This window comes from Pezoporus flaviventris, unplaced genomic scaffold (assembly GCF_033815535.1).
Source record: "Pezoporus flaviventris isolate CSIRO_AGI_PZ_B2104156 unplaced genomic scaffold, CSIRO_AGI_Pfla_v1 ptg000031l, whole genome shotgun sequence".
Taxonomy (NCBI): Eukaryota; Metazoa; Chordata; class Aves; order Psittaciformes; family Psittacidae; genus Pezoporus; species Pezoporus flaviventris.
In genome coordinates this window covers 56320265-56346683 of record NW_026892579.1, presented here as the reverse complement: position 1 = coordinate 56346683, position 26419 = coordinate 56320265, and the positions used below count along the sequence as shown (strand labels likewise).

General features: G+C 47.3%; 1 protein-coding gene across 1 annotated transcript; it reads left to right on the top strand.

The window, feature by feature from the left end:
- The first annotated feature begins 127 nt into the window (after positions 1-127).
- On the top strand, positions 128-25415 carry PPM1G (protein phosphatase, Mg2+/Mn2+ dependent 1G). The gene is made up of 10 exons (XM_061461291.1): positions 128-814; positions 5696-5765; positions 17890-17975; positions 19887-20019; positions 21411-21880; positions 22301-22438; positions 23231-23465; positions 23956-24085; positions 24240-24342; positions 24707-25415. The coding sequence occupies exons 1-10, from the start codon at positions 695-697 to the stop codon at positions 24899-24901; spliced, it is 1680 nt and encodes a 559-aa protein (XP_061317275.1). The 5' UTR covers positions 128-694; the 3' UTR covers positions 24902-25415.
- Positions 25416-26419: the final 1004 nt, after the last annotated feature.

The window sequence follows — 26419 nt, the reverse complement described above, 5'->3', positions numbered from 1 at the left end:
GCTGGGGCCCGGCCTCCACGCGTCCGTCAGTGTCGGTGGAGTCCCGGGGTGCTGGCTCCTGGGGGAACTTTGGGTACCTGCGGTGCTGGTTCGCCGCCTCAGCGAGGCAGCTGAGAGTGAGGCCGCCACAGGCCGCGGTGGTACCGCCAGTCCCGAGTCCCCTGTTCCCTTTCCCGGCTACGCGACGAGCGTGTTTCCCGAATGGCTATCGGAGTGCTGCTGGGCCGGCCCGGCTGAAGGGGGAGCGGAGGGAGCTGCTGGGCTGCTCGCAGCCAGAGCCGGGCTGGGCCCCTGAACTACTGGAGGGAGGGAGGAGCTGGGGCGGCTGCCGAACCCTGCGAGGCTGAGTCTGCGGAGCAGAGGGCCGCGCTAGCCGGTGGCTCGTCTCTATGGTAGGCGCTTCCGGCCGCGCGGGCTGAGCGCCGTTTCGCCCTCCCTTCCCTTGGCGACTCCCACAGGCCGCGCTTCCGGCCGCGCGACTTCCGCCCGGCGGCCCGCGGGACACAGGTTCCGCCGCCCTCGCGCCCTGTCGCCCGCGCTGGGCCGCTCGCCCCCTCCGCTGCCGCCCGCGAACGGTCCCGTAGCGCGTGGCCCGGCTACCGCCGTTCCCCTCCCCCCACCGAACCCACACCTCCCCCTCAGCGCAGGGCCGCCGCGCCGGGGGGCCGCGCCCGCCCCGCCGGTGAAGGCCGCCATGGGCGCGTACCTGTCGCAGCCCAACACGGTGAAGAGCTCTGGGGACGGGGCTGGGCTCGGGCCGCGCCCGCTTCACTTCGGCTTCAGCGCCATGCAGGGCTGGCGCGTCTCCATGGAGGTGAGCAGGGCACCCGAAGCTGCGGCTCTGAGCATGGCGGGGAGGCTTAGTGCTGCCCCGAACCTTTCCCGGTGTCCGGAGCCCACCGAGGGAACGGAGGGTGAGGGGAGGTGGGCGGTTAGTCCTTCCCGTGGTGCCCGCGCTGTCGGGGCGGGGCTGCCTCTTCCCGTGCGGTTGCCCGTGGGTTGCCGCTTGTCCTGGCTCCCGCTGGTTTCCCGTCGGGGTTCTCCCGGCACATACAGCCCAGAGAAATCCCTGTAGGAATAAAGGCGTGGGCTAAAATGGAAGGAGGAGAGAACAGTTTAGCCCTTGGGATGAAGCACTGAATGAAAGCAAGTGAGAAATCCGTATGCGAAATACCTGCTTTAATTTCCAGGCAGTGCCAGTCTCTTTCTATCCTGTTTCCCTGGGTTTATTGTAGTTTTTTTTTCTAGGCAAACTTATTGGAGGAATTCTCATTGCTGCTCTCGGCCTCCTGCAGCCAGTCCTGGCTTTATTGCCCTATCAGCCTGGGAAAATGAATTATCTCGGGATACATTCCTGGCTGTGGTAGCCAGGTGTTGGCCTTGGGTTCTCCCGGTGGGGGAGTCTGTTGGAATACTTTGTAAAGCTGTACAAGGGTGATGTCGAGCTGCTTGGAATACTCTGCCTGGCCAGCAGTTCCTTGTGCTTTGAATTTACTACCATCTGTGGGTACTGTTAATGTGCCGGTTTATTTCCCCTTCCAGGCAGCCAGCAAACAGGGTAAATTAAGGGTTAATATTGGTCCCTGCAGCTCCCCCCAGGCTGCATCTTCTCTCACAGTAAAGAAGTCACCTTGTTTGTAGCCCTTTGGCCAGAGGTTGTCTCATTCAGACCATTTCTTGCAAATATATTTTTATGAGCCATACTGTCACATACTTTACTGCTGCTGAAGTCCTACAACCATCTTACTGGTGGCAGATCGGTGACCAGGTGTTTTTTCATCTCTGTGCATTAGATTTCAGTGAACCCATGGGCTTGGTAGAATAGGCAGGAGGATTGGTGCTTCTGCTCTTAAGATCCACTCAGAGTAGTCTATGCTGACCGTGACTATCACAGTGTCTCAGTTGGTCCATCTTGGTGACCCCTGGAGGGATGAAATGTGGCACAGAGACATTCCTGGAACACTGAGGTGATGCACAGTGTAATCTCTTTGAAGCGATTAGTTCGTGTGTAAGAGGCTGAGTGCAGGCATCCCTAGTGCACAGAGGCTGAAAGTAGTTTAAGGAGACAGGAATGAGGGAGAACAGTGTTGCCCCTATTTATAATGCTGGTGGGCTAAAGTAACCTTTCCACAGGTGAGGCACTGGCTCATTATTTCAGTCACTTCAGGTCTATTCTTGCTGCTGTTGACCTTTATGGACATTGGATGACGCCCAGAGCTTTTAGCTGTGTTTTCTGCACTAGCCATTATCTTCAGCTTATCTGCCTATTGGCAGGGGCAATACTGAGGCCATTGGTGTAGACGTGGCTTAACTGTTATCACAAGAAATGAGGAGATGGCAGGAGCACTTGTGTTGCAAGCTGAACCTGCTGCAGATTGCTTTTGGGACTGTGATGGAAGAGAAGTGTGTTGCTTCACACACCACTGAGCAGAAGTTCTGTTGCATTTTCTTGCATTCCAGTGTTGTGTGTTATTCTCTGTGTCTTATCTTGGTTTGTATTTTTTTTAAGTGTTTAATTGTACTTTTGCAATTAAAGCTTGGGAATAACTTTAAGCAAATGCTTACACTTAAGGCTCTTGTTATGTATTATATTAGCAAAGCCACTCAGAGTGTGCGCAAGTGTTAGGAAGGACACAGGCATTTTGGGGTAGGAGAAATTTGTGTAAAGGAGTTGTCTGTTGCCTTTAACTTGCATTTAAGAACCCACAGGTGAGGTAGATACATGGAGCTCCAAAGAAGTGCTATAATAAAAATCCATTCTTAGTCCAGAGAAGTTGCTTTGTAAGGAAATGTTTTGGGCAGATGAGGGACCCAAAGAGTAAGAATACCCAAAAAATAGCGTTAGGTACTAAGAGCGAATAAGAAAAAGGAAAAAGCTGAAGATGGCTCTATGGCTCTGGGATACAGTGAAAAGTGCAGGAGGCACTTTGGAAGTAGGTGGATGGGGCCTCTGAGCTTTTTGGTGCTGTTTTGGTTGTAGCTCCAAGATGAGACACCCAGCAACCCCTGTGTGCAGCTTCATTTCACTCCTGAAACCTCACATAAAAAAAAAACCAAAAGGCAAGAATTTGGATCAAAATCTGGAGATTTGCGAAATTAACATTCAGTTTTATCTTGCTTGCTAATTTCAACTGAGTTTGGTGGTTTATGTTTCAAACCTACTGTTTTCCAGTACTGCTGTAGTAACCACTGAGATGGCTGGAGGAGACCTGGAATCTGGCTCTGGGAGCTCTTCCTTGGTCTGAAAAGCAGGATCACTTGGACAACACATGCTGCAGTGACCTTACCAGGCCTGGAAGCAGGGATGGAGATGTGTAACTGAGCCTCTTGTCCTGGCAGCACAAGGTGGTCTTTGTGGTCCGTTGGGCACTCTGGTGTAGCGTTACCAATGCCAAGGGACTGGTGTACAGCCTGTCCTGTGGAGCCATGAGCACTCATGCTTATGTAGAGAAAGCCCTGTGCTCAGTGTGGGAGCTGAACCATCTCCTGTCAGCACATGCTGCCCTCGTTTGTTTGCCCTCCTTGCTTGCAGTGCTGTGGATGAGGGTCAGGAAAAGTTGCTCTCTGTGTTCTGCAAATGGAGTAGAGACCATTTTTGCTGTCATTACTGTGTTTCCTCCCCAGCAGCATTTGCATTACTTGCTCTAATTAAACTGCTGTTTAGCCACCTGGAGCTTATCCCAGTTACTTTGTTGTGGTTTTGCTGTCTCACTACCTTCTGTAAATGCTCTGAAAAGTGCATGTAACACTGCTGGCTCTTTGCTTATACTTATTCCATTCACTGTCTCCAATGAGCTCTCTGGTTAAATTTCCTGCGTTATAATTCAGAGTAATTTTTTTTCATTTTGAGCTAAGATCGCAATTTGTCTGTTCAGATGCTGTTTTCATGGTGTCAGGAGTTTCATTGCACTAAGTACTTCATAAAGCCAGATCCTCTCTTTTTTCTATTCTTGATAGAAATTGCAGGGGAACGGAGTTCTCTTCTAACAAGACTGGGGGGCGAAGAGCTCTTATCCAAGAAGTCTTACAGTAAAAAAGTAGAAGAGCTCAACAGTTACTTGGCTGTGTAGGTGTGTGCGTGTATAGGAATTTTGGGTTATGGCTGGCAATATACACACATCCAAATCTCTGAGCCAACTGTCTTGGAGTAAGCACAGTGTTTTGGGACAGCTGTAGCACATTTAACTTTAAGGTGATGAACTTGAACCACAGCAAAGAGACTATATCATGTTGCTTAAAGAATCACATGATTGTTGTTGAACAAAAGCATGTGGGGTGCGGTCATGCTGTAAGTTGGTAGGTTAGAGCTTGAACTTCAAAAAATAGTAGATCAGTTAGGCAGGGGGAGGACTTAAGAGAAAGATTCAATCCATCAATCAGTTTGAGATTTTGCATTGGAATAGCCAAGTTTGGTTTGCTTACCCAGAGGGTGAAAGAGGTCAGGCAGTTGGCTGTAAAATCTGGTGGTGCCTTCTTCAAAGTCTGCTGTTCCTGAGAGACCCTGTGAAGAAAAAGGTTGCTCAGTGTATATAGGTTATATGTTGTTACTGATCTTCGTAGTTTGGGAGCATGCACAAGGAAGGGATGATGCAGCTCGACATTTAAGCCCAAAATGCCCCTGGGAGATGTGCCTTCCTTCTCGTTTGCCCCTAGAGATTTTCAGTTTCTGGACAGTTGCCAGAATGAAGACATATGTCTTATCTTAGGAAGTGATACCTAGGTTTGTACTTTGGCTTTTGCACCGTTAGTTGAGTAGTTGCTCATTCTTTGCTCCAGTGCTTTTAAAAGACACTTGAGAGAGGCCAGGCTTTTTGCCTTGCTCGTCAGGTATCTGTGTCTGAGGCCAGCACTGAACCTGGACCATCCCACATGGCAAGAAGAGCAGGAATCCTGAGAAAAGGTTTTCCAGCCAAGTTGTTCTCTCTGGATGTGGTAATCCTGTGTCCTGGAAGACCCTTTCATCTGCTGTTCAGACAGGCAACTACCGCTGTCTGTGACCGTATTCACCAGGACAAGCAAAGGCAAAGCTGCATTTGATTGAAGGCATGAGGTCAGGAGGCTTCATATTTGACCTCCTGGCTTTTCAGTTTGCATGGCTCTTGTTTGGCAAGAACTAGGGAAGAGATCATCTGTGGGAGTGACCAGGGTCCACAGGTGACCCTGAGACAGTTGCGTTTGTCTTGGGGGGGGGGAAGTAGCCAGTGTGTTAGTACCAGCATGACTTGTATTTCTGTAGTTACGCTTGGCTAGGCAGCTCTCAGCATAGGTACCAGTTTGAGCAACAGCACAGCTTGTTGCCTCACATTCATTAATGACTGTGAGCTACTTCAGTAACAGAAGCCTCACAAGGACTGCAAGCAGAGGGATTTGATTCTAGGTTCAGCTTGGCCACCTCTTAGAGTTGTTGTACTGAGGACCCAAAGTGGGTTCCAGTATAATGTCATGGTGACAAGGTTGGGTTACTGTTCGAGCACAGAGAGCACCATGACATTAAGAATCCATGCCCCCTCTTTGAAGATGAGTGCTCACCAGGTAAGCTTTTGAGAATCTGAGAGGAGGTGTTCTTGCTCTTCTTGCTCTTCCTCCAGGTTTGAGAATCCCTTTGTCAGTGCTCATAGCCTTCCTACTCCTTTCTCCTACTTCTCTGCAGGTCTAATGCAACCATGTAATTCTAGACTTTTGCTCTCTCTTTCAGGATGCACATAACTGCATACCCGAGCTGGACAGTGAAACAGCTATGTTCTCAGTCTACGATGGACACGGAGGTAACTGAGTCTACTATGTTCTCTCCTGAGTCCTTCAGTGTGGCTCTTCTGGGCTGCCTAGTGGCTGCTGGGCAAGCATCTATCTATCATTAGAAATCCTGCTCCTTCTTGGGAATCATTTTCTTTGATAGGTGTAATTGACTAAGGTTTTGAAAGTTTCTTAGGTGTTCTGGAAGGAAGGTCATGGGTTGATATGTAATTGAAATGAGATTTGCATTCCATCTTCTAAAACTGTTAATGTTTTCTTGGTGGATAACTAGACAGGATAGTCACAGAATAATGGCGATAGGGAAATCTACACGAGGTTGGACCAAAGGTCTGCCTCTGGTCAGTATATTCTGGTGGTTAACAGTACTGGTTGCCCAAGGAAACAGTGAAGGAAGAGAAAGGGCAGATCCATTCTCTGACATACCTTCCCAGCTTCCATTCTCCACGTAAGAGCTAGAGGTTGCAGCCATTTGATCTTATAGACACTCTCGAGTCTTCTTGATGAACTAACTCTTAATGAAGTTGTCTAATTGCATTTTAAACCAGATTTATATGGTGATTATTTGCATAGGATATTTGAATAGAACTTTGTTATTTGAAAAAGGACTTTGACCTAAGTCTGCTCCCTGAGGAGCTCACTGCAGTATCCCCACACTTAGAAATTAGTGAATGATCACTCCGTTAGCACTTTTCACTTTCATAATTTTGGACTTCATGCCCTTTCCTCCAGTCAGAAGAGTCCCAGACTTGCCTCTGGTCATACAGCTGAATCTCTGCTATTAAAAAACAGCAGCACCCATTTTCTGGCCCTGAGGTCAATTGGCACAGTCTGGCCACATTAATGGTGTTCAGCTGTCTTAGTGTTTAGCATAGTGTGGCTGCCTCCAAACTGGCTGTTGGTCCCTGGTTCCTACTAGGTCCTGGACTGTGTCCAGGAGTTAGGGAGAGTGATAATAGGGAAAAAAGTGATAACTAGCTTATGCCAAAATTGCATCATGGATTATTCCAGTAGTTTTTAGCATAGGTGATGAAATGCGTGGGCCACAGAACTCAGTAGGCTACTGGTGTTGAACATAGACACAGGTTCTAAACATTGTATTGTACCACAGCTGTGGTTGTATTTGTCCTTTTTGGGGGGCATAGTCTGACTTTGTACCATGCTTTTGGTTAGGCTGAATAGAGCTGCCGATACCCTTTAAGTTACAGACGTATAATGAATTTATTGTGGCATAAGTGTTTTCCGCTTTGTTCTCAGTTCCTTTCCTAACAATTCCATATTAGCTATTTTGACACAAATAAACTGTAAGGTGATATTTTTAGAACTCTGTCCCCAGTTTCTTCCAGATCTTTCCTTAAGTGGTAATAGATGGTTTTGAGTCCATCCAGTGTGCATATGGAGGTTGATTGTCTTTTCTTCTTTTCTTATCTTGTCAGTGAGGAATTTAAACTGTAAAAGCACAAGATCCTGCTGTAAAATTTTGCAGATTACTTTAGTTTTGATCCATTGCTTCTTTCTGATGGATTTTCAAGATAATTTTTGTAGATCTTGAGCTACAGAAGTTTTCAAGAGCTCTCCTGGGGGCCATCCTCCATTTTGAAAACTCTGCTTCCTTTCCTGTAGCACCTCAGTATGTAAAATGTTTTATTTGAAAGCTTTTTGGAAATCTGTATGGAGTAGATCAACTAAACTGCCTGCTTCCTCCTGCTCATTGACTGTCTGAAAACACAGTGACCAGTTTGTGATGTTCTCTTCTGCATGTTTAACCCCTGCCCATCACACCATATATATCCATGTATCTGCTAATTCTGTTTATTACTATTTCTACTGTTTGATATGTTCACGTACCAGCTAAGTTGCTCTGTAGTGTTGTGAACCCGGTTTCCACCACTCTGCGGATTTTAAATCTCTTTTGTATGATATGTATGCCTTTCATTTCTCTGATAATGGAGCAGATTGAAGTGGAAGGTTACATACCACAGTTCATAATTTCTCCCTTTCCTCTAGAATTTATCTCATTCTGCCAATACGTAAATAAGAGGTTAAGACCTTTTTTGCAATAGTTCATATTAAAAATAGTTCATATTAAAAAGGTCAGTCTGAGAAGGTAGCTGATGAGGAGCTCTTCAGAAGATGTCATCTTGGTCTGAAGCACTTATATTTAATGTTTGAAAATTATTTTTCTCCTGAGCTTCATCTTGGAGCATGCAGAGAGCTGGATGGAGCAACTGCTGATATCCTGCAGGTTATCTTTAAGAACATCAGGGTAATGAGTTGGTTCTGAAAGGCAGAGAAGGACAAAGGAAAAATAATATAGGGATTTGGCAACTATTCAACTTAATGTTATTTCTTGTAGATACTCAAAAACCATTTATAACCATCTAGCAGCTAGAAAGATAAGGAGCATCTACTATAAACTGGTCAAGAATTAATAATATCAAACCAACCTGTTCTTCCTTAAGATTGGTGTGTTAGTTTCTCAGCTAACAGGAAGGTCTGTTCCATGTGTTGGATTTTAGAAAGACTTTGGACACTTTGTGACATAATGTGTTGGATTTTATTTTTTTATTTTAAATACAATAGGAAAGATTCGAGATAGACATTATGGCAAAGCATTGACATGAGTTTCTAACTTGTGTTTTCGGGTTTCTAACTTGTATTTTACATTTCCAGTGATGGGATTTCTACAGCTCTTGCTGGACAAGCCTTATCAGGAATAATACAGATACAGTTCAATCTGACACTGAAGAACTTTTTTGCCCATCCCTACATTTGTATGATTTTATTGATGCATTAGTTCTTTAGTTTGAAACAATTTCTCAGGTCTGTCCCATGTAAAAGAAGGTTTTAGTGTGAGACCTCTCTCAGCTTTATTAGCTGCCAGTGAAAAAAAAAAAAAGAATTTACCTTTTCTTTTATACCTTGCTCATTTATCAGCCTTAAACTCTTCAGTAAGTGTCCTGCTCCAAATGGGTTGGGAAGAGTTTTTATTAATGTGCTGTTTATAAAAGGGTTGGCTTTTTGTTGGCTGCTTTTTTTTGGTGGTTGTGCTTGTTTTGTTGATTTGGGCTGGGTTTTTTATGGTTGTTCTGTATTTTCATATTTAGCTTTCAATTTCACTCATCAGTTTTTCTTTAATGTTTTGCCCCCTTCCAGTTTTTGACAGATGCTGCTGCTATTTTGCTTTTCCCAGTTTCCTTTTTACTTGCCTTCACTTCCCTGCCCCGAAATCTTGGAGAAGAATATATGGGTACTCTGCAACTCCAGTATGGTGTTTCTGATCAATCTCTGTTGCTATCTACACATGCTTTATCCTTTTTAGCAGTTTCTTTTAATTTCATTTTAATAAGTGCCTTCATTGACATAGTTTCCCCTTTTCATATTATATATGAGGTCTATATTATCATAGTGAGGTTTTCTTTTTGCTGCTACCAGGGTGTTTAATATGAATACATATTGAGTGAGCCCTCATGTAATTATTTTCCCAGTCAGTAAGCAGAGGGATCGATGTCTCTTGCCCTGTCTTGGTTGTTGCACTGCTTTTAGCTGGGATAGAGTTAATTTTTTTTCACAGGAGCTGGTAGGGGGCTGTGCTTTGGATTTGTGCTGAAAGCAGTGTTGATAACATAGGGATGTTTTTGTTATTGCTGAGCAATGCTTGCACAGCACCAAGGCCTTTTCTGCTTCTCACCCCACCAGCCAGTAGGCTGAGGGTGCACAAGCAGTGAGGAGGGGACACAGCCAGGACAAATGACCCCAACTGACCAAAAAGATATTCCAGACCATTTGGGGTCACAATCAGCATATAAAGCAGGGTGAAGAAGAAGGAAGGGGGAGATATTTGGAGTGATGATGTTTGTCATCCCAAGTAGCTTACACATGATGAAGCTCTGCTGTCCTGGAGATGGGTGAACACCTGCCTGCAACGGGAAGTGGTGAATTAATTCCTTGTTTTGCTTTGCTTGCACATACAGCTTCTGCTTTACCTATCAAACTGTCTTTATCTCATGATTTTACCGCTTTTCCAATTCTCACCCCCATCCCTCTGGGGGGAATGAGTGAATGTCTGCATGGTGCTTAGTTGCCACCTGGGGTTAATCCGTGACATCTATATATGTAAAAGATTGGTGTTTTTTTGCTTTTGCAGTTTGCTGTGCTCTGTAGTAATAAGTGATGTTTTGCCTGGGAGAATTGCTATTAGAACACCAGTCTTGAGCTTAATCTGATAATTGAGTTCTGTGCTGAAGCCATTACAGTACTTTGGGTACCATCTCATGGAGACAACTAGCAATTATACTTCTTCCTCCAAGAGATTATTTTGTGGAGGAAATACAGAATGGCACCCTTGCAGCCTTCTTCTGTCATGTTTTGTCCCTCATTACAGTAATTTCTCAGTATATTGGAATATCTTGGGTAGCTAAAATACTTCTGTTGGTATTTCTTGGGAATATTGCTTTAGTTTTGTCTAAGGTTAACAAGCAATTTAGGAATATGACCCAGACTCCATGGTATATAGTTGTATGTAGGAGAATATAGGCAGGTGTCTAGCGAGCTTCTCACCTCCAGTGATCTGGATCTTCACTTCCAAACAAGTGCAGGATCCTGACGCAGGGATAGAATGTTAAAAAAAGTTTTGGCTTATTCCAGGGAGGCACAGTTTACCACGCTGTTCTGGGCCCTGGCCAGCATTTACCAATGCTACTTGATGTCATGCAGCACCCTCAAGAAGAGAGGGAAAAAATGCCAAAAGGCACTATGGCTAAACTAAACACTAAATCAGGCGCCCCTGGAGAAACAAGGGAAGCAGAAGTCTGCTCATTTAGTAAGGGATGAAGAAGCCTCTTCTGGGAGGGAGCAGAAGGAAGAATCAGAAGAGGCAGCCTGTACTGCTGCAGTGCAGTCACAGGAACAGGAAGAGGCTGAAATCGTGACAGGAATCACCCTATCCCTAAGTGAGCTGAGAGATATGTAAGAAGATTTTAGTCATTAACCAGGTGAGCTAATTCTCAACTGGTTGCTCTGATGCTGGATTGATGCAGATTGCACTAGAACTAGGAGGTGAAGCTCCTGAACGTCTGCAGTATACTGATGGCATCATTGTGTGGGGCAACACAGTGGGGGAAGTGTTTGAGAAGGAGAGAAGAATAAACCAGATCCTTTTGAAAGCTGCTTTTGCTATAAAACAAAATAAGGTAAAAGGACTTGCACAGGAAATTAGTTGTTGAGAATAAAATGTCAAGATGGCTGTTATCATATCCCAGTGGATGGGATCAATAAAATAACAGCTATGTCTGCAGCAGCTAACAAAAAAGAAACACAAGTGGGGTTTTGGAGAATGCATACTTCTGATCGTAAACCTTTGGTATCGGGCAGCTATAAATCTTCTCTGCCAATGAAGAATGACTTTGAATGCAGCCCTGAGCAGCAGCAAGTCTTTGAACAAATTAAACAGGAGACAGCTTGTGCACTAGCCCTTGGACCAGTCTGGACAGGACAGGATGTGAAAAGTATGCTTTAGACTGCTTGCCAGGGCTTCTGGCAGAAAGCACCTGGGGAGACTCAAGGTCAACCTCTAGGGTTTTGGTGCCAGGGATAGAGGATCTGAAGTCTGTTACAGTCTGACTAGCAGCATATGAAAGAATCTGATCCACTTCAGAAGTAGTTGGTACTAAACTGCAGCTCATTTTGGCACTTTGATTGCCTGTGCTGGGCTGAATGCTCATAGGGAGAGTCCCCTCTACACATCATACAATTCATGCTCCATGGAGTAAGTGGGTCACACTGATCACACAGTGGGCTTGAACAGGAAACACAATTGCCCAAGAATTCTGGAAGTGATCATGGTCACTGTGCCTAAGAGGCTCCTCTGTATAATAAATTACCAGAAACTTGAAAGCAGTGTGCCTTGTTTACACATGCGACCCTCCCCTGTGGTACTGCATTCAGCTCTAGGGCCCCACACAAGAGGGATGTGGACCTCCTGGAGCGAGTCCAGGGGAGGCCACAAAGATGCTCTGAGGGCTGGAGCGCCCCTGCAATGGAGACAGGCTGAGAGAGCTGGGCTTGTTCAGCCTGGAGTAGGGAAGGCTCCAGGGAGACCTTAGAGCAGCTTTTGGTGCCTAAAGGGGACAACAAAAAATCTGGAGAGGGGCTTTTGACAAGGGACTGTAGGAAGGAAGATTGAGATTAGACATTAGGAAGAAATGATAGGCTGTGAGGGTGGTGAGGCACTGGCACAGGTTGCCCAGAGAAATGGTGGATGCCCCATCCCTGAGGGTGTTCAAGGCCAGGTTGGATGGGGCTTTGTTCTTGGATAGTTTATTTGTTATTTGACTCTAAGGTTGCTTTACTTTATATTTAAATAGCTTGTATGTGTCTAAATACAGATGAAATCTTGGAGTGGGATCTGCTTTCAGCTCTGGAGATAAGAATGGGTTTGTGCATGTACATGCACTAAAAAAGATTTGATCTAGGAACCTGTATCTGTGGAGGCCTTTTTCTTGCCTTGGTTTCTGCCCTGAGGCTGCTGCCCGTTCTTGTCTTCACATGTCATATTCAAGCCTGTGCTTCTGGAGACAGAGAAATCTTACTGCATTGAGACTCCAGCTGAGCCTTAGGTGCTCTGGAGCCAGTCTTGCCGGAAATGCCAAGATATATTGACTTTGTTCCGTATTTCATCTGAATGTGACTCCTGCTTTTAAACCTGAATCAGATGTAGGTTTTGGCAGTGGCATCTAGCTGTGCAACAATATGCTCTGAGGCATGAACTTCCCCATGTACGCTTTCACCTTTCTGCCTGATCTTTCAGGCATCTTGAAAACTCCACATGCTCTTTCATGAACAAAACCAGTCTCTTTTGATAATTCTGTTGGAACATTAAAGTATGCACTCTGGAGAATTCTCTGGATATCTACTTTTTCACTGAATTCAGTGCTACACAGGATACATTTTACTTTAGCCTTCTGAAGACCTTCCTACTACTGCATCTGTGTTGCATTAAGCAGGAAATGCAGCTGAGTCTTTGGCATTACTGAGCTGGAAGCTGCCTCTCTAGAAAACATAAAGACAATGATTCATGGAGACTTTGAGAGTTTTACAGTGAGTTTTACATTGAAGATGTGGAAGATGTGATCCTGGATTCATTGTTGTTATGTATATGGTTATAGCTGAGTAACTGTATTTTTGAAGTGTTCAGCCACTCTCTGAAAGCTTTCAAAGTCCCCAGCAGCCAAAGGCTCTCCACACCCATTCATACCAGGGCCTGCTTTTGTACCTCCAGTGCTCCTCTGTGCTGCTCCTCAGGGAGGTGTGAAGAAGTGGAAATTGCATTTGGTGAGGTTTTCTTTCCCCTGCTTTCCTAAAACTGTCAGTGCCAGGACTCTTGTTGCGGTTTAAAGTGCACCTTGGAGTGTGTAGAGCCTCATCTGGAAGTTAAAAGCAGCAGGCTTCATTCTTCCCCTGAGGAGGCAGTACTGTGATCTTGCCTGCTTTGGTGAGGGGGAAGGCCTGAGTGGTGATTCCTCACACTTGCCTTACTGTGCCATGTTGTACTTATGCACTCGTCCTTCTCTTGCTTCAACAAAATTGTTTTCTGGGTGTTTGCATCTTTGGCAAACTCATTCCGTTTTACTGCTTTGCAGGTCAGTTTTGTGCTTCAAAGAGCTTGTCCCAACTCCTATTTTGCTGGAAATGTTGTCTCAAATGCTTGTTGCAGGTGAGGGCAACCAGGACCATTTCCTTAGGAAACGCTACAGACCTGAGCACTTAATTCATGGCTGACAGATGATTTTGAGGCTTTTGGTCAATTTCTGATGGCCAGGTGAGCATGAGTATGTCTGGGAAAGTTTTGTCCTGGTGGACAGGACAGCTCTGAGCTGTTTCTGGTCTGTCCACTGTTACTCATTTGCAGCTGGTGTCTCTTTAATAGTAGTTCTCCCTAATTCTGTGCCACAGGCACATGGGGCTGGATCCTTCAATCCTTAGTGGAGCTGGCAGGGAAGGACTTTGATAAAGAGCACAAAGCAGGACTTGAGGTATCTAAATTGACTTTCATAATTACCTGGCTCTTCAGCCCTGTTGCTGATGTCCTCACCACCACCCTCCGAGGGAGTGTGTTTGATACTTAATGAAGACAAGACCTTGGTAAGATGTGGTGGGTGGGCTGATTTTGGCCTAAGTGTAACCAAATCCAGGAGTATGTTACAGAATGAACTGGAAGGAGCTATTAGCATCCACCAGGTAATTACACTCATTGCACCCAGGATAGACTGCAGAAAGGCCACCGCTGGCCCTGGTACCCAGAGGCCACTCCATGTGCAAAGGCAGGATCTGAAGTGAAGTAGAGCTCCTCTATTTTACTCTCACAAATGTTTCCTCAGTGAGAAAAACCTGGCAGGTTTTTTGCTGCAACAGGTCCAGAAGTGCTGAGACAGAATAACGTAGTACATCTGTCTGTGTGTAGAAGATGAATTCTTTGAGCCAGTTCAATTTCTCTGGCCACTGTAGCAGCAATGTGCTTTGAGTCACTGATTCAGCTTATAAAACCCATTATATCTTGCTGGGACTGCTGTGCAAGTAAATAGACCTGAGGTCTGTGTGCTGGGCTGATAGCTACCTCCTGTGTCCCAAAGGAACACATACCTTTAGATTTGAGGACTTGCTTTGATGGGTCGTCTTCCACAGCCAGAGAACTCCAAAGGAGAATTATCCTAGATATTTTGGTTAAAACACTGTAAGTAAGCACCTTTGTATCCCCTGAGCAAGGGAGATGGGGTACCAGCAGGACTACTGTCCTTATAGGGAATGGTCTGGTTTGAGCTGCAGCTGATGGAGAGATGACTGTGAGACTGGCAAAAGGGTCTCCTGTGAAGCCTCATCAGCTTTCAGCAGCAATGTCTGTTGTGACATCTGTGCTGGAGCTGCGCAGGAAGCAGCAAAAATTCCTCATCTTCTGTGGTACCTACACATTCTTGTACAGTAATCTGTCTTTGGGCAGCCACAGTCAGGCACATTGGATGTTCCCAGATCACTATTTAATTTCAGTGTCCCGGTGTTAAAGACATGGCTTGTTTTAACTGCCAAAGCTTTCCGTATTGGGGCTGGCTTCCCACTTTTGCAGTGACAGAGCAAGAGCTTTCTCTAGTGCATTGCTTTGCACAGTGCTGCATGCAGCCCTGTGGCCTGCCTGCTTACAGGGGATGGGACCAAGGCTGCAAAGCTGCCAGTGGCTTTCTCGGATCAAGCTACTTGCTGTGAAGAAAATCCAATGTCCCTTAGCTGTGGCAGAAAGATTGCACTGTTGGGTCATCTTTTCCATCAGGTGGGTGATCAGGTGCCAGTGCTGGTATTATTAGATCTGTCAGCTGCTTCCACTAGCATAGACCAGGGTGCCCTTTGGTCATTCTCTTCTCCTTTTCTGATTTCAGCAGGTAGCTGTGGCCTGTCCTCTTCTGCCAGAGCAGTTAATTGGTACAGTGATGGAAGCTTTTACCCACCCCATTCCTGTTTAGCGTTTGGCTAAGACCATCAGTCTGATCATCAGGTTTAGGTTCAACAAGCTCAGTGCTGAGTCCTGCACTTGGGACACAGCAGGCCCATGCAACGCTACAGGCTGAACATGAGCAGTTTGTGTCCAGATGACCAAGAAGGCCAACAGCATCCTGGACTTTATCAGCCATAGTGTGGCAGCAGGGCCAGGGCAGTGATCATCCCCCTGTACTCGGCACTGCAAGGCTACACCTCAAATCCTGTGTTCAGTTCTGGGCCACTCACTACAAGAAAGACATTATGGTGCTGGAGCAGGTCCAGAGAAGGGCAGTGCAGCTGGTGAAGGGTCTGGAAAACAAGTGTGATGGGGAATGGCTGAGGGAACTGGGGGTGTTTAGTCTGGAGAAGAGAAGGCTCGGGGGACTTTATCAGTCTTTACAACTACCTGAAGGATGGAGAGGTGGCTGGTCTCTTCTCCCAAGCAACAAGTGATAGGACAAGAGGAAATGGCCTCAAGCTGCACTAGGAGAGGTTTAGATTGGATATTAGAAAAAATTTCTTTGCTGAAACAGTGGTCAGGCATTGGAACAGGCTGCCCAGGAAATGGTGGAATCACCGTCCCTGGAAGTGCTCAAAAACCACGTAGAGATGGCTCTCAGTGACGTGATTTAGTGGTGGTCCTGGCAGTTGTGGGATAATGGTTGAACTTGGTGATCTTAAAGGTCTTTCCCAACCTAGTTTGATTATTTTCTCACGGAAGCCTCTGAAGAGCTTCAGGACACTGCATGGCTTGCATGCAGATGACCCACCTGTGTGTCTATTATACACTATGGATGATGTAGTTCAGTACCACAGTGAGTGTCAAAATGAGAGATGTCAAACCATCCTGGTCCAGATTGGGCAGGCAGGAATGATTGCAAGTTGGAAGAGAAACTGGAAGAAATTGCAGCTGCCCACTGCAGCAGTTGCATCAGCAGCCTGCTTACTGGGCCTGCTCCATGTCCTTGTAGTTCCTGATCTGGGAGTATCCCTGCTGTTTGCCTAGTTTTCCTCCTCCTTGGACTGCAGAGGCACATGGTGGGCCTCACTTATTGGTCAAACCTTTATGTGGCAGTACATTACTGTCATGTCTAGGTCTCAGCCGAGTCCTGGAACAGCACTGCCCATGGCAGAGCCCTGTGTCCCTGCAGCAGACTGACCCAGCCACCTTCAATCCGTCATACAACAGAGGACGTAGCAATTGTCAGTGCTGTCTTCAAGAGTTTCAGGGCTACTGTTTTACGACCTGCTAATTTAGCTTTAAGTTAAAGCAGCCTAAATGAAAAGATGTGCGTAGTGTGCTCCTGGCCATGACTCTCTCCTTATAGAGTCCGGATCTGCTGGGTGGTTTTCTGCCATGGTCTAAGGCTGTGCATGTTTTCCTCAGTGGCCATACCTCTCTGAGCAGCCCCTGCTGACTCGCCCAATTCAAGTGATTTGAAAGACCTGTCACTGTCATTATTCACCACTCCCTCCACCTACAGTTGTGTCATAGAAATTTAGTTTTATTTTGGCTCTGATAAAAATGTTACATTTAAGCTGGTCCTTCCAGACTATACAAATACATCTTCCCCTGTGATTTGTTGGGTTTCATCTCACGAGTGGTAGTTGGCAGTTCTTTAACCTCTTCTGCATTTGCTGTCTTGAAAGTTTAATTTTTTAAGCCAAGTGTTGTCTTTCATATATATATGTAAATTATATATAATATATATACATGTTATATACCTTACCTAAATCGTCAGCATGCTTAGTTACATCAGCATGCTTAGTTTTATCAGCAAAATCCCAGTATCTTTAAGAGCATATGTTGAATTGGCAAGATCTGTTTCCATAAGCTCATGTCAGTGGACATTAATTGTCCATCCTTTTCATTTCAGACCCTGTATAAAGTCCTGCTGGAGTGTTTCTGGCTTTTAAAAGTCTTTCAGATGCTCTAGCAGTGGATGCTTGGTTTGAGTGTTGACCATCAGTCAAAGTTGTCCTCTGTGCTTTCATAAGCCTGGTGTTCTGGCCACTGTTCACTCATGCTGTGCACACACAGACACACTTTCCTGTCCTGTTTTGCTGATCAGGACACCCATCTTCCTGAAAGGCTTGTCTCAAGGTTGTGGCATTGTATTTTCCTTGTCTAGAACATAGACTAGAATATGTAATGCTTTTTGTGCTGCTTATCATGCATTGGTAGTGCTTATACTGACCAAAAGCTTCCTTTTTCTCTGTTTGTTGTTTATCCCTGTGCTTACATGTGAAAATAGAGCTTTCTAGGTAAGATGAGCCTCAGCTGTTGGCCTGTGTGCTAAAAAAGGGCGTAAACTGTTGGCCTATCTGCTAAAATGGGCCTAAACTCCCTTTCAGGAAGTTTATAGTGTTGGCTAAACCTGATAGATGACCCCTGGAAAACCTCAATGAGCACTCATCAGCAAATCCTGCTGCTCTGGAGATGCAGCCTGTGGGTAGGTTTGAGATCCCCAGCAGTCTGTTTCTGCATAACTTTTCTGTGTCTGGGATAGTTCTAGTTTTTGGCCCCAGATTTGCCTTAAGATTCAATTGCTCAGGAATGTGTTCTGCTTCTGGGAGTACCAGTCTCTTTAAATGATTTTTGCACTCTTTCAGGAGAAGAAGTTGCCCTGTACTGTGCCAAGTATCTTCCTGAGATAATCAAAGACCAGAAGGCCTATAAGGAGGGGAAATTGCAAAAGGTAAGAATCTAGCTCTGCCTTGACACAAGTAAGCACCACTGCAGAGGAAAGCTCTTGTTTTGTATCTAATGCTTATATGCACGGTGGTGTCCCCTAAGCTCTATCTGCCATGTCTTCCATTTAATTTCCTTATTTCTAGGAGCAAACACCCAGTGTGATTTATTTTCAAAGCTAAAGCTTCTTCTATTTTCCAGTTTTGTTTTTTTGTTTTTTTTTTTTTTGCCTGTTTTGGTTTGTTTTTTAATTTTCAAACTCATTCCAGTCAAAGGCATGGGCTGGTTCTTGGAGCAGTTTTGGTGTGTTGTTTTGAGGGGCAGGCGTAGCTTTTGTCAGAGATGAGAGGTTAGTTCATGTCTTGCTTCCACCAAGCAATCCCTCTGTTGTAATTCTCCTTCATAGTACTAATGCCTCCTCTGATATCAGATGTCCAGTGAGTTGGTGCTGGGCTCTGTAGCAGTGTGGGTGAGGGGGAAGCAGTCCCTCCAGAACTTCTACATTTACATGTAGACTGAGGATAGCCTTCAAGGCAAACTTGAATCAGTTTGTGGCTCTTGGTCTAGGCTGAAACACCCCAGTATCATGCTTTGCTGACCCCAAGCTGGCTGCACTCGCTGACTGCAAATAAGCCTGTCTGCTGAGCAGAGGAGCCTGCATGCTGAGCCATTCCACAGCGGCTTTAATGCTGTCCTGTCTTCAGGCTCCTGTGGGCTACAGCAAGGCTTGTGATGCCTTGTCTACTGAGATCCTCCAGGAGAAGCTGTGTCAGTGTGGGCCAGATGAGCAGGCAGGGAGGTGCATTGAATGCTGTCTGCATGGCCAGGTCTAGGGGGTGATCTGTGACAAAGTCTAGTAGGAGACCAGTAATGACCACTGTACCACCAGGGTCAGTGCTGGGTCCAGTCTGATCTAACATCTTTGTGAATGATCTGGATGCTGGGGCAGGTTTGCACGTGACCCTGAGCTGGAAGGAGCAGCTGTACACAAGGGTTGGGCAGATCTGTCATGCAGAGGGACCCAGACAGGCAGAGAAATGGGCTGAACCTCAGGAAGTTCAGCAAGGGGAAGTGCAAAGTCCTGCTCCTGGGTATGAACAAACCCACCACTGCAGCACATGCTGGGGGCTGCCCAGTGGGAAAGAAGCTCAGCAAAGGCCACGGGGTCCTGGTGGACACAGAGTTGACCGTGAACCAGCCACGTCCCCTTGCTTCAACGGTGGCGAATGGTGTCCTGGGCTGCATTAGAAAAAGCACTGCCAGTTGAAGGGAGTGATGATGCTTCCCCTCTGCTCAGTGCTGGTGAGGCCACCCTGTGAGCACTGGGCCCAGTGCTGGGCTCCCCAGGGCAAGAGGGACGTGGGCAAACTGGAGATCTTCAGTCCAGCAAGGGGCCACCAAGGTGCTGGAGGGACTGGATCATTTCTGCTGTGGGAAAAGGCTGATGAAGCTGGGATGGCTCAGCCTGGAACAGATCAGGGTCTGGAGGATGGAATCCATGCCTGTAAACCCCTGCAGGGAGGGTACAAAGAGGATGGAACCAGGCTCTTCTAAATGGTGCCCAGTATCAGGATTGAAGGCAACAGGCATAAACTGGACTGCAGGAGGTTCCCTCTAAATATCAGGAAACCCTTTTCAGTGTGAGGGTGACCAAGCACTGGCACAGGTTGCTCAGGGAACTCCATCTTTGGAGCTCTTCAGAAGCTGCCTGGACATGATCTTTGGTAACCAGCTCTGTGTGTGCCTGCTGGAGCAGGGTGTTGGATCAGGTGGACCCCAAAGGTCCCTGCCAGCCTTAGCCATTCTGTGATTCTCTATGGTCTGTGTTCTGAAAGAAACTTGATTGCACAGCATGACAGGCAGGCATTCTGTAAGGAAGGTGAAACTGCACACTGTTTATGTCTGTGTTCATACATAGGCCCTGGAAGATGCTTTCTTAGCCATAGATGCCAAGCTTACCACTGAGGAGGTGATTAAAGAGCTCTCTCAAATGGCTGGGCGACCCCAAGATGATGAAGATGAGAAGGAGAAGGTTGCTGACGAAGATGATGGTAAGTCAGATGCCACTGAATACACAAGACTGCAGCTCCAGGACAGGGACTGAGAGCAGGTGGGCCTGGCCTTCTTTAGCAGAAGGTTTTCTTCCCAAATTTCAGTTGGCGTTGAACTGCACCCCCTCAGCACCGTTTATTGCTTTGGGCTGGTGCTAGGGGAATTCTGATTCATTTGGTAGCTTAATCCTATAAATAATCGTATAAAAACTTTCACAGTTTTCCATAGAGCTTCCTCTATTGGGTGCAGAGTTCTAGGATATGTCAGAAACCTCTGAGCTGGGAAGTGGGCTAAGTTGTGAGACTATGATGTCTGGTGCTTAGATCTCCCGAGCTGGTGGCAGACACCAGCTGCAGGCAGGATTGAAGCAGATTCTGGTCTCTTCAGCAGTATTTTTTGTGCAAGTGTTCTTCTCCACCAGCAAGTAGTTGTCAGACCATGAAGCCAGCTAGAAGGTAAATCCCAGGGTGGAATCCTGTGCAGCTCTCAGCTGAGTATCTCGTGACTAGCCTTGAAGCAGATGTAAAGTGATACCATTGCCTTGAATACTGTATGGGGTCTGGAAGTGTTGAATTTGTGGCCCTTGTTCTCCAGCTGACAGGGGCAAAATGGGATTTTGGTTGGTTGGGTGCTTGTTTTTTTTTCTTTGTCCTGTGTTTTCAGGAGTATTTTGGATATAGATGTTTCTTTTCCTTTTGGGATTAAATAGCAAAGAAAATAACAACCAAGTGGATGTCAATAGGGAAGTAGTGGTCATTGGCTCATAGTTTAGGGAAAGTCATCCTATTTTCTGTCTAGTATCCCACTTGAGAGATGGTGCGTTCACTGCCTAAAAGCTATTCCATCATCTCTTTCTAAACTGGTTGGGATCTCTGGGGTGCTTCAGGCCCATGGAGCAACTGCTATAACAAAATCTTCTCATTCCCAGTTGCAGTATTAATGAACAGATCTCTACATGAAAGTAGTCTTTCTGCTTCCCCCAGAGCTTCAGATGAGCCTGCTCTCATGAGGCTCTTCACCCTCTAGTCTTATGACTGATTTAAACACTCTGTGCCCACAAGTCAGCCAGGTAGCATCAGAGGCCGGAGGCGTTAGGGGAACTTGCAGGCTGCATGCATCAGCTGTGGTTAGAAGCCATTCCCCTGCCATTTGCCTATTGGTCATGTCCGTGCCTGGAAGCTGTGGAATGGTGTAGGCCTGGCTGCTAGTGAGCAGTGTTCCTGCTAGTGAGCAGCCTGATGAGCATTGCTGAAACTCACCTGCAATAAGAACGTCCAGCCAGGGCAGCTCACTCCTGAACTGTGTGTGTGCTGCACGGTGCTGCTGTGGTGATGTATTCTGTTTCCTGACCTTCTTTGTTCTCATCCTCCTTCCCCCTTTGCATTTTTAGTGGATAATGAGGAAGCTGCTCTTCTGCACGAAGAAGCCACAATGACCATTGAGGAGCTTCTCACACGTTACGGACAAAACTGCACCAAGAACCTCAAAAACAAGTCTTTAGCTCCAGCTGGGGAGAACACTGCAGAGGGGACAGGCAAGCAGCATGATGGGGAGTCAAATATGAATGGAGAGGCTGACCCAGGGGAGCTTACCGACCACAAGGAGAGGAAGAATGGGAAGCCAGATGAAGAAATCACGGGTATTTCCTCCACCTCAGACAAAGCCAGCGCTGGAGGCAACAGCCCTGCTCTGCAGAAGCCTGAAGCAGGCAAAGGTGACGAGGCCGTCACCTCTTCTACTGGGGAGGCCGGGCCCTCCTGCTCCTCTACGGGAAAGCCCCAGCGCACAACCAAATCCAAATTTTTTGAGGACAGTGAGGATGAGTCAGATGAGGTTGAGGAAGAGGAGGAAGACAGTGAGGTAGGAAACAGCACTGGGACAGAGTGGCCTTCTGTCTGGGCAGAATGCATTGCTTACTGTGGTACTTGATCTACGAGCCTCTGGCTCATCCTAGGTGTATCCTAGGAGTAGGTTTTTCAGGCTGATACTTTGAGACCATCTCATGGGAGCATTGGGAATTGTTTAGATAACCCTGAAGGAAACATACCCTCATCTGTGCAGCGGCCATTGGTCTTGCTGCATGCACCATCCCTTCATTAACTGTGGGAGTTGAAACTAGCTGCTCTGATTGTAGACATCAGGTGTGGGGGAAATGTATCAGGTCATCTCACTCTTCTGGGGCAAGTTACCATCTGTCCCCAGAATGGAGGGACCAGCTGTCTGGGGAGGGCACTGAGAGTGTCCTGTGTGACTCCTGGTGGTATCTCTCATTTCTTATAGGAATGCAGTGAAGATGAGGATGGTTATAGCAGTGAAGAGGCAGAGAACGAAGATGATGAAGATGACACTGAAGAAGCAGAGGAGGATGAGGATGAAGAGGAAGAAATGTTGTTACCAGGCATGGAGGGGAAAGAGGAGGTGCACACCCTGTTCTTGTGTTCTGCAGCATAGGATGGAGCCAAGGGCACTTGCGGGGGAGCTCAGCAAGGCCATGTTTTATCCTCATCCTTTGTTCGGATGAGGATAAAACATCTATTTTGTTCTCTTGAGGCTGAACACAGCTGCTGACAGCCTGACTGTATGCAAAAGCCTAAGGGTTAGGGCATGGATTTGGGCAACAGGTTGAGATGAGTGAGGCTGACCCCACTGCTGGGTTTGCTGTGCTTAGAAACCGCTGTGGGTTTGGGTGTGGAAGGAGAGTGCAGGACAGTAGCAGGACTGCTCTGCTAGCACTGCTACTCCTGGGCAGAGCGTTGCTCCTTGCCAGGCCCAGGCTGTGGCCTCTCAGTCCATGGCAGTGCTGGCCGATGGGCCAGGGACCTAGGATGTTAGGGAAAGGGGGACTGCAGCTTCCAAGTACCAACCTTTTCCCTTTGGAGAGATGCCCCAGCTTCTCCTTGAAGGCTGGGCCTGCGATCAACACACTAGAGCTGATGGTATAGCAGGTTGCGTTGAACACTGGAGAACCCTGAACCACTGATGCTTTGTGAGGCTGGAATGGAGGTAGTGCTTGACCCTGCTTTTCAATGAGCACGCTCCTGCTGTGTTTCACAATTTCTCCTTTGTTCTGTGTATGCTTATGGGAAGAAGGGGTGAGACACATCACCTCAGGGTTTGGGACACTTGCTGGGTCTGCGGTGGCTAGTGCCAGTTCCCTATTGACATGATAATGGAGAAAGGAGCCTCAGAAAAATCATTTGTCTTTTTCAGCCTGGCTCTGACAGTGGGACAACTGCTGTCGTGGCACTTATCCGGGGCAAGCAGCTAATCGTGGCTAATGCTGGAGACTCTCGTTGTGTGGTGTCAGAAGGTGGCAAAGCCGTCGATATGTCGTATGACCACAAGCCAGAGGATGAGGTGGAGCTGGCCAGGATAAAGAATGCTGGTGGCAAGGTCACCATGGATGGGAGAGTGAATGGTGGTCTCAACCTCTCCAGAGCAATCGGTGAGCAAGAATGGGGGTGGATGCTGGCATGGCTTTGGCCTGCAGAGTGCTGTGTTCAGGACATCCAGGCTCCCAGCACATACCAGCTGCTAAGTTTAAGGAGCAGCTTTTAACTAGATGATGAGTAGAACTTATTTAGTATTTGATGTGGTAAGATTTCAGTCTAACTAGAAAAAAATGGCCGTGAAACTGGTAGATATCAGTGCAGAGCAACACTTAGCACTTACCAGCTAGCCTTGTCAGCTGTGGGGCGCTTCGGGGTGAAAAGACGCTGAACTGGCAAAGGCACCTCTTTCTCATTGTAGGGTAAAAGCATGTGGCAGCTGTGTCTGTCTGATGGGCCAGCAGCCATATCTGCTCTGGCTGTGGGAGCACAGGCTCTGATTCTGCTGGGGCTGCCCTTCAACAGAGCAGTGTTTCTCACTGTTCAGGGGTAGGCAGCACTGCCAGGGCCTAACCGGAGAAAAAGTAATCCTCCTCTGCACCACAGGTGATCACTTCTACAAGCGGAACAAGAATCTGCCTCCAGAAGAACAGATGATTTCTGCTTTGCCTGACATCAAAGTGCTGACAATAAATGATGACCATGACTTCATGGTCATTGCCTGTGATGGAATCTGGTGAGTCGTGAGGGACCTGTGTCTCTTGGAATCACTACTGTGATCTTTCTCTGGAGCTGAGCCTCGAGAAGGCCCAGGGACCTTGGCTGCTAGTTAGGCACTATGGCATGACTGCTCCCTTTGCTTGCCCTTCTGACCTCTCCACTCTATGCAGGAATGTGATGAGCAGCCAGGAAGTGGTGGATTTCATCCAGTCCAAGATCACCCAAAAGGATGAGAATGGAGTCCTGAGGCCGCTCTCCTCCATCGTAGAAGAGGTAAGGTCCAGATTTTCACCATCCCTTCAGCACACAGTGTTTCTGCATCCCAGCTTGGTGCCTGACCCTGCCCTCCGTCTCGATCAGACTGGTTTGTTCAGCATGTGAGGTGTCTGGGCTGCAGCACTGGGGTTGACCTCTAGGTTGTTGTCAAGCTGAAAGAGTTTCTGTCCGCTTCCAGAAAACCAGGGCTGCTGAGGTTGTTTCTGTCCCATCTGGCTGCAAACAGCATTTTGAGCCCAGTCCTCACCATTGTGGTCTGGCAGCCCCTATGCTACTGCCAGTTGCTAGAAGGTGCCTGGTGTCTCAGTTATTCATAGTGCTTTGCCTCTGCTCTCTGCTAACCTGTCCTGTCCCTCTTCAGCTGCTGGATCAGTGTTTGGCTCCAGACACCTCAGGGGATGGCACCGGCTGCGATAACATGACCTGCATCATTATCAGTTTCAAACCCCGTAACGCACATCCACCTGCTGAGAGTGGGAAGCGGAAACTGGAGGACATGGCAGCACCAGCAGAAGAGAATGGTGGCGATAACAAGAAGAAGGCCAAGCTGGAATAGCAGGCCTCGCACAGGGACTTTGCTGTGCGCTCACCAGACTCTTGTTTCTTAAACATGCTGAATGCAAGACTCCAAAGTCTTGTCCTTTTTTTAGCCTTAGCAGAGGCCTTGTTTGTCCGTGTCCAGGGTGGGGGGTGGGTCTGGTTAGCAAAGGCATGTCGCACTGTTCATCTGTAACCATTCCAAAGAGGGAGCTGAGGACACAGTCGCGCGCGGGAGCAGCCACCAGCCACAGCACAGGAGCCCGCTGCAGCCTGTGAGCACGGAGCCCTGTGGTTAGGAGAAGGATGTCCCCCCATTGTCTCCATGTGGTTGTTGCCATTTCTGTGCCTGTGAATTTCTGTTCGGAGGGAAGAACTTTTTCACTGTTGAGGTTTTTTTAATCTGCACCCGATTATTTAAGGCCCTTTGTTTTTATTTGTGAAACAATCTGGCTGTGGTGCTGCCGCCACACCACGTTCTGTTGTACACTTTCAATCAGTACTTTTTTCAAACTAAAAGCCCAAAAAACATAGATGTGCCTCTGGTCCTTGGTTCTTTCCTGGAAGTGGGGGGTGAGGAAGGTGTGATGTGGAGGAGAATGTCTCTGGTGTCTCAGGGCACTGGGGGGAATGGCTGCAGCTCACAAGCAGCAGCTTGCCATGTGGTTGCAGAGTGCCAGCTCCTGCTGCGTGCCTGGGACTGCTGCCTCTTGCTCACCTGAGGACAGTCTGTTGTACACAGAGCAGAAGACAAGTCTCTAGAGACAGTTTATGTCTCACCCTCCTGAGGTGACTTGCCTGCAGCCTGCTGCACCCCATTTAACTGTGTGAACTGTTTGCTCTCTTCAAGGTATGACAACAGGCAGCTCCTACCTGATGTGCTGGAAGGTGTAAAGCTTGTACGTATGTCGGTACTGCAGCCACTCCTGCAAGAGTGAGGTCCCTGGGCTATGAACCACTGATGGAAAGGTTGGCTGCCATTCCCTGCTGTTGTGCACCTTCCACCTGGCATGGTGTGGGAGCACAGGGAAGCACAGATGAAATTTGCAGGCAAGGGCACCCAGCACAACTTCTTCCAGCTGTTCAGGGGTTCCTGCGTCTCAGGGAAGTGCCCTTGACAATGCCTTGTGCTCAGGTTTCCCTCTGAAGTCCACCCTCCTGGTCCTAATCTGCTGTTTCAGCTTCTGCAGTTCAGTCAGTCCATGGCTCACCAGCCTGGATGGGTGCATCTCATGTCATCTTTGAACCCTTCCATGGTGGCCCTGAGATTAAGCCCCTCTGTCTAGTGACTCTCCAGTGATGACATGTCCAGACATGAAGTGTTTCAGTCCCTGTATCATACATGCTGGGCTCCTGCAGCCCTGCTCAGGGCTGGCAGTTCAGAGCCACAAACCCCTGCAGGTGCTGGACTTGCTGCTTGGACTGCTTCTGTACTCAGAAACTGTCTGGATGAGTTGATGTGTTCTCCCAGAAAGGTGTTGCTTGAGTAAAGCATGCAAGGAGAGGTTTTATTCCTTCACAAAAGTGCATTTCATCT

What these genes read in the sequence shown, in the direction of transcription:
- PPM1G (XM_061461291.1), top strand. Translation starts at nt 695, where the DNA reads ATGGGCGCGTACCTGTCGCAGCCCAACACGGTGAAGAGCTCTGGGGAC. An exon ending in GGTTGCTGACGAAGATGATG is followed by an intron (nt 20,020 to 21,410) that starts GTAAGTCAGATG and finishes TTGCATTTTTAG; the next exon opens with TGGATAATGAGGAAGCTGCT. An exon ending in ATTGCCTGTGATGGAATCTG is followed by an intron (nt 24,086 to 24,239) that starts GTGAGTCGTGAG and finishes CACTCTATGCAG; the next exon opens with GAATGTGATGAGCAGCCAGG.